Source organism: Rhinopithecus bieti, unplaced genomic scaffold (assembly GCF_001698545.2).
Source record: "Rhinopithecus bieti isolate Rb0 unplaced genomic scaffold, ASM169854v2 scaffold_7901, whole genome shotgun sequence".
Lineage (NCBI taxonomy): Eukaryota > Metazoa > Chordata > Mammalia > Primates > Cercopithecidae > Rhinopithecus > Rhinopithecus bieti.
Genome location: NW_016805596.1, coordinates 318,660 through 337,744, shown reverse-complemented (window position 1 = coordinate 337,744; position 19,085 = coordinate 318,660). Strand labels below are relative to the sequence as shown.

General features: G+C 60.7%; 1 protein-coding gene across 10 annotated transcripts in view; it reads right to left on the bottom strand.

Moving 5' to 3' along the window:
* The window catches only part of TCF3 (transcription factor 3), a 46,739-nt gene that overhangs the window by 4,964 nt on the left and 22,690 nt on the right, over positions 1 to 19,085 (bottom strand). For 3 of the 10 annotated variants that reach the window (XR_001885782.1, XR_001885783.1, XM_017872998.1), the window contains exons 3-17: positions 16,702 to 16,775; positions 16,411 to 16,489; positions 12,751 to 12,818; positions 10,935 to 11,067; positions 9,128 to 9,177; positions 7,480 to 7,582; positions 7,222 to 7,391; positions 7,008 to 7,140; positions 6,471 to 6,529; positions 6,299 to 6,377; positions 5,190 to 5,263; positions 4,746 to 4,904; positions 4,542 to 4,665; positions 1,033 to 1,168; positions 631 to 866 (exon numbers count right to left, since the gene is read on the bottom strand). Coding sequence is in view for 6 of the 10 variants with exons in the window: in XM_017872998.1 (XP_017728487.1) it covers positions 631 to 866; positions 1,033 to 1,168; positions 4,542 to 4,665; positions 4,746 to 4,904; positions 5,190 to 5,263; positions 6,299 to 6,377; positions 6,471 to 6,529; positions 7,008 to 7,140; positions 7,222 to 7,391; positions 7,480 to 7,582; positions 9,128 to 9,177; positions 10,935 to 11,067; positions 12,751 to 12,818; positions 16,411 to 16,489; positions 16,702 to 16,775 (1,677 nt within the window). In the remaining 4 variants the exon portion in view is untranslated. Of the gene's footprint in view, positions 1 to 630; positions 867 to 1,032; positions 1,169 to 4,541; positions 4,666 to 4,745; positions 4,905 to 5,189; positions 5,264 to 6,298; positions 6,378 to 6,470; positions 6,530 to 7,007; positions 7,141 to 7,221; positions 7,392 to 7,479; positions 7,583 to 9,127; positions 9,178 to 10,934; positions 11,068 to 12,750; positions 12,819 to 14,661; positions 15,157 to 16,410; positions 16,490 to 16,701; positions 16,776 to 19,085 lie in introns of those variants that run through there. The other 7 variants (XR_001885784.1, XR_001885785.1, XM_017873000.1 and 4 more) reach the window with 5 other exon arrangements.

The window sequence follows — 19,085 nt, the reverse complement described above, 5'->3', positions numbered from 1 at the left end:
GTACAGGCGAGGAGAGGAAGGAGTTAAGGAAGCAGTCACCAGCAGTGGGGAAGGAGTCAGCTCACATCCGGGGGTGGGGGCAGGGTCTGTCTGTATCCTTCATCCCCCTGGGCCTAGGAAATGGGGTGATTAACACCCACCTTCAGATTGGGAAACTGAGTCAGAGGCAGGGGACGGGCTCATGTGGCCTTGCGTGGCATCTGCTCGAGGGGAAGGGGCCAGGGTGGTTTGCACACCAGCTCCTGTCTCTGGGCTCGAGGGACACTGGCCTCTGTGAGCTGGGTTCTGGGCTTCCCACGAAAGAAGGACGGGGGTGGGTGGGAGCCCCTGGAGCCGGGAGATGCAGTTCTGAGCCACAGAGCCCAGGCCTGCAGGACTAAGGGTCTAGAAAGAGTCCAGTCCTCCCACGGTGGAGGAGATGCTGAGGCAGACACGGAGAAGGGCCAGCAGTCAGGAGGGGACAGTCATGGCGGTGCAGTCAGGGGGGTGAAGGGCACAGTCACTGCAAGGAGGCAACTGCTTGCAGAGGGAGGGCTGGCTCCAGGAAGGCGGGCAGGGAAGGAGAGCAAGGGCAGGAACACGAGGGAGGGTGGCGCTGCGGGGACGCTGGTGGCCCGCGCCCCCACTGACCTCGCACTTGCTGCTCCAAGTTCAGGATGACCGAGACGGCCTGGTGCAGGATGAGCAGTTTGGTCTGGGGCTTCTCGCTGTTGAGGTGCAGCTGGCACATGCGCCCCAGCTCCTTAAAGGCCTCGTTGATGTCACGGACCCGCAGCCGCTCCCGGGCGTTATTGGCCACCCGGCGCTCCTTCTCCCGCTCGGCCTTCTGCTCTGGGGGGAGAAGGTCGTCCTCGTCCTCGTCTGGGCTATGGGGGAGGGCGCCGGGAGGGGGCCAGAGGGAGACAGTGAGGTTGGGGGACGGGCGTGGGGCCCGCCGACGGCCTCCCGGTGTGGGTGCAGTGTGTGTGTGGCCTGTGCACATGTGCTTCCTGATGGGGTGGGGGTGGGGAGAGCCGAGGTGGGGGCTGGCACCTGGTCCGGGCCCGGGGGGCCTTCAGCTCCTTCTTCTCCTCCTCCGAGTGGTCAGCTGCCGACGTGTTCTCCTCATCCTCCTTCTCCTCCCGCTTGATCTCGCCAGCGGCCGCCGTGGCACCTGCTCGCCCTAGCCCTGCAACAGGCCTGGGGTCAGGGGCCTGCATCGGCCTCCAGGGCCAACTGACATATCTCTCTGTGCTCCTGTGGTGAGGGGCTTGGTCTTTCCTGGAAAAACCAGGTATTTGCCAAAAATAAAAACAAAAAACCAACAACCAGAACTGGATCCCTACCTCACGCCATGTGTAGCTACCAATACCAAACAGATTAAGGACCAGAAGGTGAAAAGGAAAGAGTTTTACCACCTTTGGAACAGTGTGCAGAAATTCTGCAGCAACTCAGGGGCAGGAATCTCCTAAGATGCTAAAAGAATGCTATTGTTTTTTGGGGAAGGAAATTGTTTCAATCATTGATTTAAAAATATGCAACACTTCGGCCAGGCATGGTGGCTCACACCTGTAATCCCAGCGCTTTGGGAGGCCGAGGTGGGTGGATCACGAGGTCAGGAGATCAAGAACATCCTAGCTAACATGGTGAAACCCGGTCTCTCCTAAAAATACAAAAAATTAGCCGGGTGTGGTGGCGGGTACCTGTAATCCCAGCTACTTGGGAGGTTGAGGCAGGAGAATCACTTGAACCCAGGAGGCGGAGGTTGCAGTGAGCCAAGATTGCACCATTGTACTCCAGCCTGGGTGACAGAGCGAGACTCCGTCTCAAAAAAATAAAAAAATCTGCAACACTTCAGGAATTTCCACGTCATCTTTTGCAGATGCTATGCTAATATCTGTCATTCTCATTTTAGTCCAAGAGCTGTCCAAGCAAGTGCTCAAACAGCTGCTTTTAAAAGAACACAACAGGCTGGTCATACTGGCTCGCTCATGCCTGTAATCCCAGACTTTGGGAGGCTGAGGTGGGAGGATCACTTGAGGCCAAGGGGCCATGGCTACAGTGAGCTGTGATCACGCCCCTGCACTCTGTCTGTGTGATAGGATGAGACCCTGTCTCATGACAAAAAAAAAAAAAAAGAAAAAACCAAAATCAGTAAAGCTTAACTTTTATCAAAGTTGAGAGTTCCTGATCAGCAAAGACACCAGGCAAAAAAAAACCTTTGCCAAAGAATAGAAAACACCCACCACAGATGTAGCCAACAAGGAGATGATCTCCCACACATATAAAAAACTCTGACAAATCAATGGGAAAGGACAGAAAGAAAGGAGCTCAGTAGAAAAATAAGCGAGGTATTCAAACAGGCATCTCATAGACAACGAAACCACATGCCCATAAACACGTGGAAGTCCGCTTCAGCACATCAAGACATTAAGGAAATGCAAATTAGGGCTGCAATGCGCTACCCTTTCATACCCAGTCAGCTAGCAAAGTTGAGAGACCTGCACATTCAAAATTTTGTCTGTGGGAGGGCAAGTTGGCTGCTTTGGAAAATAATTCATCAGCCTTTCCTCTGAACTGACGACAGGTGTATCACCCCCTTGATGAGCAGGTTGGCAGGAAAGCATGATGTTGGGATGGCCTAGTGCCCCATGCCCGGGCCAGGGCCAACGGTGCACTTAAAATGGGACCCCAGCCGCTTACACCACACACATACCCCATACACAACATGAGCCAGCAAACCATGTTTGGGGTGTAAAGAACATGCTAGTGGGACGCTGTGTTCATGAAGCTCAAAAACAATAAAAGCAAAACATGTGGCTTAAGGGCACACAGCTACCCCAAACGAATGCAGACACTCTGCGTTCAGCAGGACCTGGGCCACCTCCAAAACCCGGGATCAGGGAGTCCAGGAATCAGAGTCAGGACGCACACAGAGCAAACCAGCTCCCATCCCCGAGACCCCGTACCCTGAGGGGGAACCTCAGAAATGCGCCCACGCATTTCTACGGTGAACTCTGGTGCAACTGGCCAACGCCAGCCACCAGGACCAGCCCAGGCCTCGATACACGAAGTGAAAGACAGGAAGGAACCAGAGGGGAACCTGCAGGCAAAAGACTAAGCTTGGGGCCACCCCTGGAAACTGCCGACCTGTGGGTCCGGACCCTTCTCTGGGACGGGGTCATCCCAGGGCACTGCTGACCTGTGGGTCCGGACCCTTCTCTGGGATGGGGTCATCCCGGGCACTGCAGGGTGGTAAGCAGCATCCCTGGTCCCCACCCGCTCCATGCCAGGAGCCCCCCTCAGCTCTGACAACTGCAGATGTCCCCAGGCATCACTCAGTGTCCCCTGGGGGCAGAGCTGCTGGGGTGAGATGCCCTGGCCTAGGGGTGATAAAATCAAGGTACTTGGAAAGGCTGACTGGAAGACAGGCAGAATTCCGGGGGTGGTGGAAGGGACAGTGCCAGGACAGGACCCACAATGACCCCGCCTTCTCCTGGGCCTCTCATGGGTGTCTGAGACGCTCAACAATCCCCAGACCCAGGTCCAGATTTGTCCCCAACCCGTTCCTTTGTCCCCTTCCTTATACGGGGTTCCCAGCCCCAGTGTCACCCACAGCTCGGGCCAGAAATCCCAGAGCCACCCTGCCTTCTCTCCCTCAAGTCGGGTCTGTCACAAATCCTGTGGGCCCCGCCTTCCGGAGATGCAGGGACCACCCGCTGCTCACCCCTCCAAGGCCCCTGGACCAGCCCTATGGCCTCTGCCCTGGTCTCCGGGTGCCACTCAAGGTCTGTCCTCCAAGCAGCCACCAGAGGGTGTCTGTGAGCACCTGGGTCAGGTCCCATCCCTCCTCGGCCCGCAGCTCTCCATGGCTGCCACCTCTCTCACGGTGAAATCCCAAGTCCTCCCTGCAGCCCGTAGGGCCCTGCATGATCTGACCTGCCCTACTCTCCCTGCCCTCCCCACTTCCTTCTCTCCCTCTCCTCTCCCCCTCCTCTCCCCGCTCTAACCCCATGGGTCTCCTGGCTGTTCCTCCCGGGTGTGGTCTATCGCCAGGACCTCCGCCTGAAACCCTCCTCCTCCAGCTACTTGCCTACTCTCACCTCCTCTCAGACGCTGCCCAGACATCACCTTGTTGCCTCCAGGGCCACCATCTTCAAAGCCATACAAAACCCCAAACCCACTCCGGCCACTTCGTTCATCCTCCCTGGCACCTGTGCTGTACAGCGAGCTCCTAGTCTGTCTCCCCCGAGGCAGGGTCATCCTGCTGCACCCCTTGCCCCCGCTTCCCCAGTGCCAAACACTGGCAGGCACATGGCATGTGGGAGCAGGTGGATGAAGAGGGAGCCCAGAGCCGTCCACCTCACACACCCAGGGCCAATGCTGGCCCCGCTGGTCTCGCCCACCCTCCTGAAATTGCTGACTGGGGCACCTGTGTCACCAGGTACCCCCACGGTGACCGCACACCTGCCCTGGGTTCCCACCCTGACTCCCACCATGGGAGTGCCTCAGTTTCCCCAACTGGAACCAGAGATCAGACAGTCCCAAGCTCAAGGGCTTACCACTGTAGGAGTCGGGAGGCCGAGAGAGGTCGGGGAGGGCGCCTGGCTGGCTGGGGAGGGCCGCGTGGTTGTGCATGAGGCTGGTGCTGCCTGCAAGGCCATCCTCGGGGTGTCCGCCTCCTACCTGCAGGCGTGGGAGAGGAAGGCGTCAGGGGGAGCCGGGTCCCTGCCCACTGCCCAGCCCCACCCTCGCCCGGCGCTCACCAGGCCTGCATGCCGCCCGCCCAGCGACATGGGGCTGGCGAAACCCGAGGCCAGCGCCCCGTGGCCAGGTAGCAGCGTGTGCATGTCGCCGGCTGTGCCCACGGCGTGGCTGCGGAGCACGTGGATGGCCTCGTCCAGGTGGTCTTCTATCTTACTCTGCTGCAGGGTGGGGGATGGGTGGTGAGGGGCCCAGGCCGCGGGACCCCACAGGACCCCATTCGTGTCCCTTCCGCATGCAGGTGGCCGGTGGTCCTGTTTTCCCCTTCCCCAAGAAGCTGTGTTTTGGACCAGCTCAAAACGTGTGTGCCCTGGTGGCCACAAGGCCTCAATAACAGCTTGGGGCTTATTTACGAGAAATTAACTAAAAGGTTTCTCCTTCTCAAGGGGCATCTGTCCTGCAAATTCTGCCAGGGAAAGGTGGGGCGGGGTGGGGCGGGCGCTCACCAGGCCGTGGAGACCCCCGTCGTAGCTGGGCGATAAGGCACCGGGGGCTCCTGCGCGAGGCCACTGCGACGTCCCTGGAAGGGGGTGGGGCACGTGAATGGGGTGCAAGGGGCAGGGTGTGAGCACGGCCTGATGCCTGTGGGGAGGGATTCATGAACCTCCTGTCCAGCCTCCAGTGATGCCCACGACGGCCATTCCGGGGCACCCCACACCAACACAAAGCAGCTCTCAGCCCCGCCAGGCAGGGATGCTGGGTGCCCAGTGGATGCTGCCATTCCCATCTGAGCCTGTTTCCCCATCTACAAAGTCCAACGCCCCACCCCAGGGGGTGAAGCGGCTCAGCAGCACACAGTAGGGGGCTCCTCCCCATGCTGCCCCACCCTGGCTGACCCACTCTGGGCTCCAGCAGCAGGCAGGGAAGTGGCAAGTTCCAGGTGGGACTAAACAGGCCGAGGTGAAGTGAGGACTCCTGGCACTTCCCATGGGGCAGAGGTGAGGACTCACAGGTGTTTTTAACCACCCAGACCTTCTGGAAACCTCCAGCTCTCACTCCCGCTCCGCCTGCACCTGCAACCCCCGCCAATAAGCAGGCACATCCTCACAGGGATAAGAAGGTCTGCCCCCCGGGCCAGAGCCCCACAAAGGGTAAACAGCCAGTATCTAATAAATACCCGGTGGGTGAGCAAATAGCAACATGCACACGTTCTAGAGTCCAGGCCACAGCTCTGGTGCCGCTGGCCCCATCGGATCTGGGAGCTGCTGGGCACGCCAGTGTCCCCTCATGTTCATGCAGCGTGAACTGCCAGGTTCTGCCTCCTGGCTTTGCCTGTGCTGTGACCTAACCTGGGCGCCACCTCCCAGCCCTCCCTCACTGACTGGTTATGTGCCATAGCTTTGGAGGGCTGGCTTGGAGACTGCCTCTACCAGGCGGCCGTCCTGGATTGCCCAGCGGAACACAAGCCCACAAGGGATTCCCTTCCACTGTCAGTTCCCGACCAGAGATGCCACAAGCCCCTGGGGGTGAGCTGCTCCCTCCCACCTGCCTGCCCATCTCAGCAAGGAGCAGGCGCCAGAACCAGCCTCCCCTGCCTCCCAAAACCCACACAGACCTGCCAGGCCCTGAGGGGAGCCCACGGGGGTGGAAGGGCTGGACGAGAAGTTATTGCTTGAGTGATCCGGGGAGTAGATCTGCGAGTAGGACCAGGAGAGACGAGAGATGGGAGATCAGGGGCCGGCCTCTCGGGTCACTTGCCTGGCCACCCCCCATGCCCCACGCCTCACCGAGGCCAGTGCTTTCCCGAGGGCATCCCCGGAGCTGCCGGCTGTGGTCCCTCGGGAGCCTGTGGGTGGAGAGAGGTGAGGCCCATGCAGCCCAGCCTGGGTGCCGCCACCGACGGGCAAGCTCTCCCGCATTCCGCCGTCCCCCACAGACACCACTGCGCTGGGGAGAGCAGCCTGACTCGGGTCCGGTTTCTGTCTGATCCCCCCAAAAACTGGCCTCCGCAGGGGTTGACGCACTGGGGACAGACCACTGGCAGGGGACCCTGGGTGAGGGAGTCCCTCTCTGAGCCTGTTTCCCAGCTGTAAGGCGGGAAAGCCATTCCTCAAAGAGCTGTTTCCAGACATCCCAAGCCCAATGCACGCGGCAGGCCCTACCGACAGCGGACAATGTGAGCTGACGACAGCTCGCTCTCAGGGTCAGCAAACGTGCCTGCGCCACCCCTGTGGACTCCTCGCCACCCCCCACTGAGCCCACCCAGGCCCTGCCTGGAGCTCAGTGTCCCCTCGGAGAGGCCGCATCCCAGGAAATGGCCATACCCAGGAGGCTGTCGGCCCCGCTGACAGGCGGCGTGTGGCTGGAGACGCCACCGTACGTGGCTCCAGGGGCCGAGGAGAAGGAGGATGCAGCCGGGAGCCCACCGTTCACCTCTGCTCCATGCAGCTGGTAGCCCTGGGGGCCGGACAGGAGGAGGGTGGATTAGATGAGGCACTGCCACCCTCCACCTACCCCGTCCCCTGCCCCGGGCCCTACCATGCGCTCGTGCTGGTGCAGGCCAGCAAACGTGCTGGTGCTTCCACTGCTGACCACAGGGCCGCTGCCGGGTGGGAGGGGCAGGGGGGATGAGCCCCCACCCAGCATGGGCCCGAAGCCCGCCTGGCCCGGGGTACTCCAGAGCTCGGCTGAGGGGTGCAGGCTGCCATCTGTGGAGGGGGACTGGTAAGGCGGGGGCCAGGTGGGGAACCCTGGCCCTGCCCCACCGTCCCTTGCGAGCCCCCCGCCGCCGTGTACCTGCCATGTAGAAGGGGGCGGGATAGGCGCTGCTGGGGGTCTTGGCGGACGGGTAGGTGGCGGCATCCCTGCCATAGTCCTCACCTGAGCTGGGAGGGTACACCTGTGGGCGGGTGGGGGGGGTGGGGGGTGCAGAGTCAGGATGGAGGGGCCTCACGGGGTCGATCAGCCCATACACCTTGCAGGCCTCACTGAGCCTGGCCTCCTGTCCCCTCTCCTGGTAGCACATCTACCACCCTGTTTCCCTTCCCTGTAAAGCCACCCCCGTCTTTGGGTAAATCCCAGCCCCTTGGCCCAGTCTGAGGTTCTTACGGTGTCCTCGTCTCTCTCTCCTGCTCCTTTTCCAGCCCCCACCTCCTGCCTCCCTGAACTTCTGACCTTTGTACCTGAGGACTTGGATCTGGCTCTGCCTACTAAGCCTTTTTCCTCCTTAATCCAAAAAACTCCTATTGATCCATCAAAACCCTAGCTCCAACACCCCCATCCCATTCTTCTCCCTTGTTCCCCAGCTGGAATCAATCCTCCAGCACCGAGTTCCCTTGGCCCCAGAGCAACATTCATCTTTGGCTAAAGTAACAGGAAGAGGCGTCTGTGATTAGTGCCAACTCTGGCTGGCACTGCCTGGACTGTGGGGCTGGAACCAGTTGGTAACGTTTGCCCCTGTGCTGCAGCAGAAAGTGTGCTGGGTGGGCCTGATGTTGTAAGACACTGGGGGGTGGTTTCAGGGCAGAAAAATTGTGTCCCGGGGAAGGAGGGGAGAGGTACTGTTGGGAGCAGAGCCTTTGGCCTGGGAAACCAGCCTGACTCTAACCCTAAACCTGGGCCTGTGGGGAGCTGGTCAACTCGAGGGGAGAGGAGACGTATGCCCAGGGCTCTTGGGGCCAGCACGAGGGCTGGGCAGAGGGTAGTTGGTGGCTACTGAGCTGGGGAATCAGCAAATTGCCACCCCCTCCAGTGAGATGAGATTGCAGGAGTGTGGCACAGCAGCCTGGCCCATCTGTGGGGCCTGGCAGGGAGGCAGGGATGTGGGACAGCCTGAACCCCCGAGGACATAACAGGGAGCCCCAACTGTGCACGCCCTCCCCTTGTTTCTGAGAGGGTGTCTCACTCTGTTGCTCAGGCTGGAGTGCAGTGGCACGATCTTGGCTCACTGCAACCTCCACCTCCTGGGATCCAACAATTCTTCTGCCTCAGCGTCCCAAGTAGCTGGGATTACAGGCGTCAGCCACCGCGCCCAGCTAATTTGTGTATTTTTAGTAAAGACGGGGTTTCACCATGTTGGCCAGGCTGGTCTCGAACTCCTGACCTCAGCTGGTCCGCCCGCCTTGGCCTCCTAAAATGCTGGTATGACAGCGTGAGTCACCACACCCGGCCCAATTGTGCCCTTTCTAAAGGGGCCTCAGACACCAGAACCACCTTTCTCTCGAAACAAGACCGAGGCTGGACCTAGGGAAGAAGCTTCCTGCCTTCCCTTGGAAGCAGCCTCCCGTCAGAGCTAGGGCCTTGGGGCAGATCTTGGCTCAGAAACTGCGGGGGGCGTGTTCACTCATGGCCCACCCCCCACGTGTGTTCCCAAGCTTCGCCAGGACACAGGGTCTGGCGCTGCCACTGACGAACTGTGGGGTCCCTTCTCCCTCGTGCGACTCACCGAGGATGGGAGACCCGGCGGGACCTTCCGGACCTTCTTGGGCTGCGTGTCTGTTAGGAGCGAAAGGGGTGAGAACCGGCCACCGGCCATGAGAACAGCCCCTGCCCTGCACCCTGGAGGAGAGACCCTCAGAATTCCCGTTTCATAAATAAAAAACCTCAGGTCAGCCGGACACAGTGCCTCACACCTGTAATCCCAGGACTTTGGGAGGCCAAGGCAGGCAGATCATGAGGTCAAGAGATGGAAACCAGCCTGGCCAACACAGTGAAACCCCAGCTCTACTAAAAATACAAAAAGTGGCCGGGTGTGGTGGCAGGCGCCTATAATTCCAGCTACTCGGGAGGCTGAGGCAGGAGAATCACTTGAACCCGGGAGGCTGAGATTGCAGTGAGCCAAGATCATGCCACTGCACTCCAGCCGGGGTGACAGAGCGAGACTCCGTCTCAAAAACACAGCAACAACAAAAAACCTCGGGTCTATCTACATGGCTCTAAAAGTGTGAAAGAACCATGACGGTTTTCCCTGCGATGTGCAGTTCGGAAAACGAGGAACTGATGGGTCCCGAGCCAAGGCTCTGATGAGAAGCCCCGTGGCCCCACCCTCCTTCTAAGATAGCCCCGACTATCACACGCAGTCAGGCCTCACCACTCGGGGCTGCTGTTTGCAAACTCGCCTATGGGCCAAAATCCGTAACCTGGAAATCAGCACTCAGGCACCTTCCTGATCACTCGCGGACGTGCACAGAGCGGGAAAAGGTCGAGTGGCCCAGGCGCACGTGCCCAGCCGAAGCGGAACAAAGGCCTCCTCCTGCATCACGGGGCTCCTGTCCTTGGTGTATTCGGAGCCACAATCTTTTACATTTTTGTGCTTTTTGTGGGTGATTTCACGCTTATCGTTTTCAGGCAGGGTCTTGTGCTGTTCTCAGGCTGGAGTGCAATGGTGCGATCGCAGCTCACTGCAGCCTCGAACTCCCAGAGTCAAACCACCCTCCTGCCTCAGCCTCCTGAGTAGCTGGGACCACAAGCGTGTGCCACCACGCTTAGCTAATTTTTAAAATTTTTTGCAAACATGGGATCTCCCTATGTTGCCCAGAATGGTTTCCAACTTTTGGCCTCAAGTGATCCTCCTGTCTCGGCCTCGAGAGTAGCTGGGACCCCAGGTGAGTGCCACCACGCCTGGCAAGTGCGCTGCGTGGACCCAGGTGAGCGCCACCATGCCTGGCAAGTGCGCTGCGTGGACCCAGGTGAGCGCCACCATGCCTGGCAAGTGTGCTGCGTGGAATAGGCGCCGGGTAGTTCGAGGTGCCATCCAGTGCTCCTGAGCCCAGAAGGCTGTGATGTGCCTTGCAGGGGATGCCTAGGTATGCACGTTCTGCTCAGGCGTGAGCAGCAGGGCTCAGTGTGGAGGAACCATGATGTACCTCGTGAGGCGTCTTACACAGAAACCACATGCACAGAGCCCGCACCCATCAGCCACAGGAACCTCGGGACCAGAGGCTCGTAGGAACCTCTCCCTGGACTTGTCACAGGAACAATCTATTAGCCCCGTGCAAAAGTAGTTGCAGGTTTTGCCACAACGGTTTGTGGCCAGCCTCATGGGCCAGGGCCACCGGGAGTAACGAGCCCCGCCTGCCCCGGCCTCGTCCCCTATCACCGTCCATCCCTCCATGGCCCAAGCGCCTGGCATCCAGCCAGAACCTGGAAGGTGCAGCGTGTGCTCCGTCTGGTGCCCTCAGCTAATGGGGACCCCACCTCCCTTTACAGGCCCCTCCCCAAAGCCCCCGATGCCCTGGCCAGACCCCACTCACCCAGGCTGCCGTCTGCCGCTCTCCGCCGGGAGCTGCCGGAGTAGGAGGGGTAGTACTGGGAGGTCCCCTTCATGCCCGAAGGAGACAGGGGCCCGGGGCTGCTGAGGGCCAGCTCGCCCGACAGGAAGCCAGCCTGGTGGGGAGCGGGTGGTCAGGAAGCACCGGGCTGGCATCCAGACCCCAGACCGTTCCATTCAAGAAAAAACTGCAAAGGCTGAAGCCGCTGGGACCCGCCCCGCGGTGGGGGATGCCCCCCCTTCTGCCTGCTCACGGAGTTTGTCTGACACCTGCCGTGTTTCTCCGACTTAAGACTGACCGCAACCCACACTGCTGTTTTCATAAAGAACCAAAGACTGGCCGGGCGCGGTGGCTCAAGCCTGTAATCCCAGCACTTTGGGAGGCCGAGACGGGCGGATCACGAGGTCAGGAGATCGAGACCATCCTGGCTAACACTGTGAAACCCCGTCTCTACTAAAAAATACAAAAAACTAGCCGGGCGAGGTGGCGGGCGCCTGTAGTCCCAGCTACTCGGGAGGCTGAGGCAGGAGAATGGCGTGAACCCGGGAGGCAGAGCTTGCAGTGAGCTGAGATCTGGCCACTGCACTCCAGCCTGGGCGACAGAGTGAGACTCCGTCTCAAAAAAAAAAAAAAAAAAAAAAAAAAAAGAAAGAACAAAAGACTGAGAAACAGAGACCAGTGCGGCTAACCCAACGGGCTGCTCCCTGGATCCTGAGATGCGAAAGTACAAAGCTGCGTGGCTCAGCGTCTGTGCACCCGGCTGCTTCCTATCTTTTTGGTTTTGTTTTGTAAAACCCTCGGTTGGATTCTGTACGTGTTAGTGTGAAACGGGCTTTCTTCCTGGGGAGCCAGGGCCACCCTGAGCCGGGTCCCGGAACCGACTCCTGCATTTCATCTGCTCTATCATCATCCAGTGGCCCCATGGGGTGGCCCAGCGCCCAGGACAGGGCCTTCTCCCGAGGCCCAGCCTGTCCCGAGCCCACACTCTGTGTGGCTACTGCGGGGCTCGATGAGTCACCAGGGAACGCCAGAGAGGAGGACCCGAGACCTAGTTCTGCTTCTCGGATGCGGAGCCTCGGACCTGTGTATTCCCGTCTGTAAAACGGGCACGTAGGCCGGGGCCCCTCGTGGGGACTGACTGGGGCAACGCGAGCGTACCCCTGGCGCAGAGCCTGGTACCCGGCTGGCCCTCCATCACGGTGGCTGCTGCTGTTCTGGCTGGGGCACAGAGAGCACACAGATGGCCCCACCTGTGACAAGGCCAAGCCCCACCGAGGGCCAGGAGCTGAGGGCAGGGACAGCGATGAAGTCCTGGGATGAGGGAGGAACCCTGGGGGTGCCCAGGACTGGAGGCTGCACAGGACCCCTGTGGCTGGTCACAGCCCCCAACATCCCCACCCCCAGCCTCACAACCAGGGCCAGCGTGGGTGAGAATTTCGGCTGCACAGGGACCTGCTGTAGGGGCTCCCCAGGGGGTCCACACCTGCAAAGGCCTGTTGCGTGGCCTCAGTTTTCCTACCTGCCACTCAGGTGGGCGGGCAATGGAGCCCCTCCAGCTGAGCATGGCAGTCCCGCAGGCCTTGGCCTCCCTGGTCCTCATCTGCCTCCCCACTCCTCCCGGTCCACACCCACCCAGCCCACCCCGGCCCCGGCCCCGGCCCAGGCCCAGCCTGGTTTCCCTGCTATCAGGAAGCAAACAGAACCTGGCTGAGCCAGGAGAGCCTCTGCAGATCAGGGAGGGTGGGAGACACATTTGTTTACAATTAAAATACACCCCAGGCTGGCCTGAGCCCCTCACCTGAGTCAGGCCGCCCACGCCTGCGTCTCTCCCAAAGGAGGCATAGGCACCCCGCTCGCCACTCTTGCCTGCAAGGGGAGAAGGAAGGTTAGTGGGAGGTGACCCCAAGGAGCATCCTGAGGGCCCCCCAATGCCTGACATGTGCCCACATACATAGGCTCTCCGTAAGTGCACAAGACGGAGTGCACCGCGGCAGGACGCTGGCAGAGCCTGACCTCAGTGTGCCCGTTTCAGGGAGCCCTGACCCCAGTGTGCCCGTTTCCCACAGAGCTCTGCCCTCGGTGTGCCTGTCTCCCACAGAGCCTGACCTCAATATGCCTGTCTCCTGCCCACCAGGGACAGGTTTGGGGTCCCCGACGATTTCAGCGTCGACACTGAGTGTTTGCAGCCCACACAAGGCCTGCATAGGGGGTGCGGTGGGAAGGGGCAGCAGAGCTCGCCGGGGCCGTGCTTTCTGCAGGGAGAGCAGAGCTCGCCGGGGCCGTGCTTTCTGCAGGGAGAGCAGAGCTCGCCGGGGCCGTGCTTTCTGCAGGGGCAGCAGAGCTCGCCGGGGCCGTGCTTTCTGCAGGGGCAGCAGAGCTCCCGGGGCCGTGCTTTCTGCAGGGAGAGCAGAGCTCGCCGGGGCCGTGCTTTCTGCAGGGAGAGCAGAGCTCGCCGGGGCCGTGCTTTCTGCAGGGAGAGCAGAGCTCCCGGGGCCGTGCTTTCTGCAGGGAGAGCAGAGCTCGCCGGGGCCGTGCTTTCTGCAGGGGCAGCAGAGCTCGCCGGGGCCGTGCTTTCTGCTGGACCCTGCCCTTCCCAAGCCTGTTTCCTCTGTTCTAGCGTTGAGGGGCTGATGCCCTGGGTTGCTGGGCTCAGAGGCATTTGTCTGTCCCAGGGGACAGGCCTGGGGGCGCTGGCGGGGAGCCCCAGGGCCTGTGCACATAGCATCAGGTTCAGCGCACGGGCCCCTGGGTTCCCCTGGCACAGGCTCCCCCAAAGTGCCCAGCATGCAGCCTTCAGACCAGGGTTCATTCACAAATGAGCATGTGACCTGCGCTCCGCCAGTAAGCACCTCCTTGGGGTGCTCAGTGACAAAGGACAGGTGAGGCCTTGGGGCTACAGAGGGGAACAGCTGGCCGGGCTGAGCCCCCAGCATGGAGGGCCTGGGCTACAGAGGGGACAGCCTGCCTGGGTGAGCCCCCAGTGTGGAGGGCCTGGGCTATAGAGGGGACAGCCTGCCTGGGTGAGCCCCCAGTGTGGAGGGCCTGGGGCTGCTGCAGAGACGCCTGGATCCAGCCTCGCCTGAAGTAGGCACCGGATTACTCAGCACCTGAGTCACTTAAATCCCCTTCTGGCTGACACTGGGCACAGAATGTGACTGAGGCTGCTGTGAGGGGCCGAAAAGCGCGATTGACTAATGTACATTATTCTCAAACCAGGAAAAAGTTCCCCAATTTTTGATTTTTAAAAGTTCAATGATATCCCAACTCCTGGAACAAATGCTGCTGTTTTTTGCCTCCCACTTCCTCATCTTGGTGACCCTGGGGACATGGGGAAAACGACAGCCACGACCCACCCCACAGGCCGCACCCGGCTACAGGAGTTGCTTGCTCAACAACTCGGGTGAGAAAACTGAGGCCAGAGGGGCCTGAGGTTATGCCCCCCCGCATGCCTCCCTGGGACTGCCACCTGTCCTCTCCAAGCTGCTTGGCTATGGCTCAGGCCCCACCCATGGGGGAGGCAGGTGGGACACGGCTGGGGTCGGGACACTGCTGGCTGGGCCATGGGAAGTGCCCGCGTCAGCCCTGCCCACCCTGGGGCCATTGGGGACATGAGGAAGAGGCCGGGAAGAAGGAACAGCCAGTGGGGAACCGGCCCTTCCGGGTGCAGGGGTCACCCAGGGCAGGGGGGCCGGGGCCAGGCCTCACCTACCCCGTGTGGGGAATGGGCGGAAATCGCCTGTGGCAGGTGGTGGGCCCTCAAGCACACTTGCTCCCATCTTCACACTATCCGCTTCCTACTCAGGACACCGACCGACTCTACTGTGTGCCAAGTCCTAGGCCGGGCAAAATGAGACAGGACCACCCCTGCCCCGCTGTGGGGCCCAACCAGGGGCTGCCCCTCAAGGTCCAGAGAAAAGGCTGGGTCCCCCAAAGTCCTTCGGGCCTCAGCTTCACCCCTGGCCAACAATGCTGAGGGGTACACGGTGCGCATCCAGGCCCTGCAACAGGTCCAGCGCTCCACAGCTCCCGGCTTCTGAGCAGCACATGCCCCCACCGCACCACGGAAACCACAAAGAAACCCTGTCTCAAACTGTCGGCTTCCAGAGACAGGGACGGATCCCGCATCCCAGGATGACTGAGGGACGAAATCACAAATTCCACAGCGGAGGCACTGGGGCAGGAGGCTGACCACGACAGCGGGACTCCCAAGCCCCTCGCTAGCCCCCCACACAGCAAGACCCCCCCACCAAGACCCCTACCCGAGCTCCCCGAACCCCAGGGCACAGGACGTGCCACTCCCGCAGGAGATGGAGGATGTGCAGCTCGGGGGATTCCCTGGGTCAGCCGCAGGAGGGACGGCACACAGGACACCATCCCATCCACAGCCCCAGGTCCCTGGAGGAGGGCGCCCCAGCTCAGCCCCACCCAGCCACAGACCCTCGGCCAGGTGCCCTTCCCAAGCGTCGGTTCGTTCCCCTGCGGCACGGGTGAGCCTGCACTGAGGCTGGGATATTCACAGGACCAGGCACCAACCCCCACCTGGCATTTGGCAGGGCCTGCAGAGCTGGGCCAGTCCTCACCCACCTCCCTCCGAGAAGGTCCCTTTCCTACAGTGGGGAAACTGAGGCTCAGAAGAGGATGGTGCTTGCCCAGGTTCCGTGGTGGGGTGGGACCAGACACCTGGCCTGAGTCGTCATTCTTTTTTTTTTTTTTTTTTTTTTGAGATGGAATCTCACTGTGTCACCCAGGCTGGAGTGCAATGATGTCATCTCAGCTCACTGCAGCCTCCACCTCCCGGGTTTAAACAATTCTCCTGCCTCGGCCCCCAGAGTAGTTGGCACTACAAGTGCCCAACACCGTGCTCGGCTAATTTTTGTATTTTTGGTAGAGGCGGGGTTTCACCATGCTGGCCAGGCTGGTCTCAAACTCCTGACCTCAGGTGATCCACTCACCTCGGTCTCCCAAAGTGCTGGGATTACAGGCGTGAGCCACCGCGCCCGGCCTGAGTCACGATTCTCTCAGTTAACAGGAGGGCCCCCCAGGGAGAGAGGGCAGGCGGGCGGTCTGCGGAAGGGCACAGGCTTTGACCACCACACGCTGACCGCCTTCCCGAGTCTCCAGGACTCCTACGCCTCCTTCCCAGCGGGCACAGGCTGGCCTTGCTGACCCCTCCCCAGGAAGCAGGAGGAAGAAATCCACGGAGTGACGTCTGGAACAGCCTCCCTGCCTCTACACTCAGGCGGGGAAGCCGAGTCGCAGAGCGCCGTGCCAGGGAGTCCAGGCTGCGTCCCGTGCACCTCCCGCAGCTGCTCCCAGGACGGGCAGAGGCTTTGGCTGTCCGACACCCTCTGGATGAACACTGGGAACCTGCCTGGCACTGTGCGTGCACTGACCACGCCAAGGCCCACATCTGCACATCTGTGCACGGCAGAGGGACCGCACCAGGCCGGGCACTCACCTCCCAGTCCCGGTCCCAGGAATGTGGATGAAGAGAGGCTGCTGTGCGACTCAGTGAAGTGGGTGCTCTCGCTGAAGGTCTAGGGGAGACGGCGGGGGGATGAGAGGTGCTGGGGCTCCACAATCCGCCCCCCACCCCATATTACAGCTGGAGAGACAGGACTCAAACCCACGTCTCCTGGTCCAAACCCCTGGAAGACTGGCCCCTTCTCTCAGTCTGTTTCCCCATGCCGCCTGCCCCCCCCTCTGGGGACAGGAAACTCAGGGTCTCAGGCCTCATGGGGGGTCCTACCCGGCTGGGGTCAAAGGAGGAGCTGTTCTGGTCGCCGCTGCCCCAGGAACCCGAGCTGGGCCGGTCCTCAAGACCTGCAGGCAGGACAGAGAGAGTTACAAGTCACCCTCACGCCTGCCCAGCTCTAAAAGCTTCCGTTTCTGTCATCTCAGGGGCAAGCCTCAGTGGACCCAGGGGGCTTGTGGAACCCTTCCTAACCCAGCCTCACCCAGTCTGACTTATAAGGACACTAGTCAGCAGTTAACACCCAGACACCCTGGGACTCGGAGCACTCACAGGTCCATAAACTTGAATAACTCTTCCACCGGCTCTCTGCTGGCAAACTCCTACCCACCCACTGAAGCCCCAGCTATCATGTCCTCCTTGGACAGAGACCTCGCTCTCACGCCGAGCTTCCTCCCCATCAGTCCCAAGTCCTTCCCTCTGGCCCAGCCCTGACTATGTGGGCTGGGGTCTGTATCAGATGCAGACCCTTCTGACCCTGTGAGAAAGGCTCATGAGAGCAGGACGGTGTGGAAGCTGCACCATGCGCTCTGGGGAGACCCAGGGTCTCCCTGTCCCCAACGGCCAGTGCGGGAGGTGGGGCCGCCCTTTGCTGAAGCAGCAGCAGAGGCCCACCCACTGGGCAGGACACTGGCAGCCCGTGAGGGTGGAGCCGAATCTCGTCACCTGGAACAAGCCCAGTGTCACCAGGGGCCTGCGTGGGGCAGGAGTTCCCGGTGCAGCAAGGGACGGGATGAGGACCTTGGTCCCGGGGCGGGGCGGGCGGGGCCCTTATCTCTCAGAACACTCACAGGCAATGCCCAGGACTCCAGAATCTTCTGCCCTGGGCAGGGCGGGCCTGCCTGGATCCTTCCCCCTTCCATCGGGGGCCACAGAGCACACCCTTGGAGAAGCAGGAGCAGCCCTGGGCCGCCTCAGCTTGGCCACGGGGTCACTGCCCTGCCTTGGTTTCCCTCTCTATAAACGAATTACAAACAGGCCCTACTTTTAAAGGGCTTGGGGTGTCCATGTCCAACTCTCAAGTCCAGGGGCTTCCCAAGAGCCAGGCCTGGGGTACCCAGCCCGGCACTGCTGTCCGTCACAGGTACAACTTCAGGCTGTTCTCCCCACGCTGACTCCACACAGCAGGCTGCCGGACCCAGCTCCTCCGCCCCACCCCTCTGCCCTCCCTGCTGGACCGCACCAGAAACTTCTTTCAAATTGCATCCTTCTATTTCGGTGCCTTTGTGTTAATCACTCCCCTCGGGGAGTATTGGTGTTTAATTGCTGTCTGATTTGCATAATTATGCATATTAATCTCCAAGTCTAATGAATATTCATATGCCTCATTTAGATTTTGTTTTCTAATCAAAAATTTCCAATGTGATTATGAGTGGGGGACTGGGATGCTGTCTTGGCTGAGTTGGGGGCCAGGCAGGGGGCTCCTGTAGTCTCCAGGAATCCACACAGCATTCGCTGCCAGGTCTAGGCCTTCTGCACCCCGAGATCCTGGTCCTGCACGTGGGCCCGGGCGAACAGGGCAGCTGCTGAGGCCAGGGCGTGCTGGGGGGGGGGCGGGGGCAAAGCACCGGCACCCTCTGGGCCTCAGTTTGCCTCTACACCACCTGCCCACTGTCCGGTCCCCTCTGGCCATAGCCCGCTCCCCAGGAGGTGCAGAGACCCCCAACTGAGCAAATGGGAGGTTCCTGGCACCCAGCCCTCAACCCCTGGAAGGCGTGGCATGGTGGGGGGCCTCCTTGGGGCCCCATGCCCAGGGATCGCCCCCGAGGCTCACTCCAATAGGCCCCTGGCAGAGGCAATGCCTCAATCTGCTCTTTCGGGGAACCCTCCCTCACCCAGTCCTTGGCCTCCTCCTCCTAGAAATGACAAAAATAGGGACAGCCCCCACATAAATAGTTATTAAAATCCCCCCACTGATTAATTATGCATTTTAATAATCCACCATGAATATTCATAACGCATCCCCTGCTCCTTTTCTAATTAAAATGTACTAATAGAGTAAGACGCTGCTGTCAGAGGGTGGTTTTCTGTGATTTTCTTTGGTGAAGCACTACAGAGTTTTAGCCAGGAAGGGCACCTTCCCGCCCTGGGCCAGCCCGGCTGCCTAAGGAGAGGCCTGCAAGTGGACGGCGTGGGGGAGCTGGGGTGAAGGCCCCAGGAGCTGCTCATCCCTTGGGCTTCGGTTCCTCTTCCAGTCACAGGGGTGTGGAAGCTGCCCACCTGCCTGGGCTGCCATGAGGGTAACAATGAAAGATGCTGCTTCAAGAGAGGCCATCGGTGGCCAAGAAACGCTCAGTGCTGGTGGCTTCCCAGTCCCAGTCCCCGTTGGGTCCCCTCCTGAGAGGGACCGGGGACTGGTCCTTGCCTGCTGGCTTGCTGGC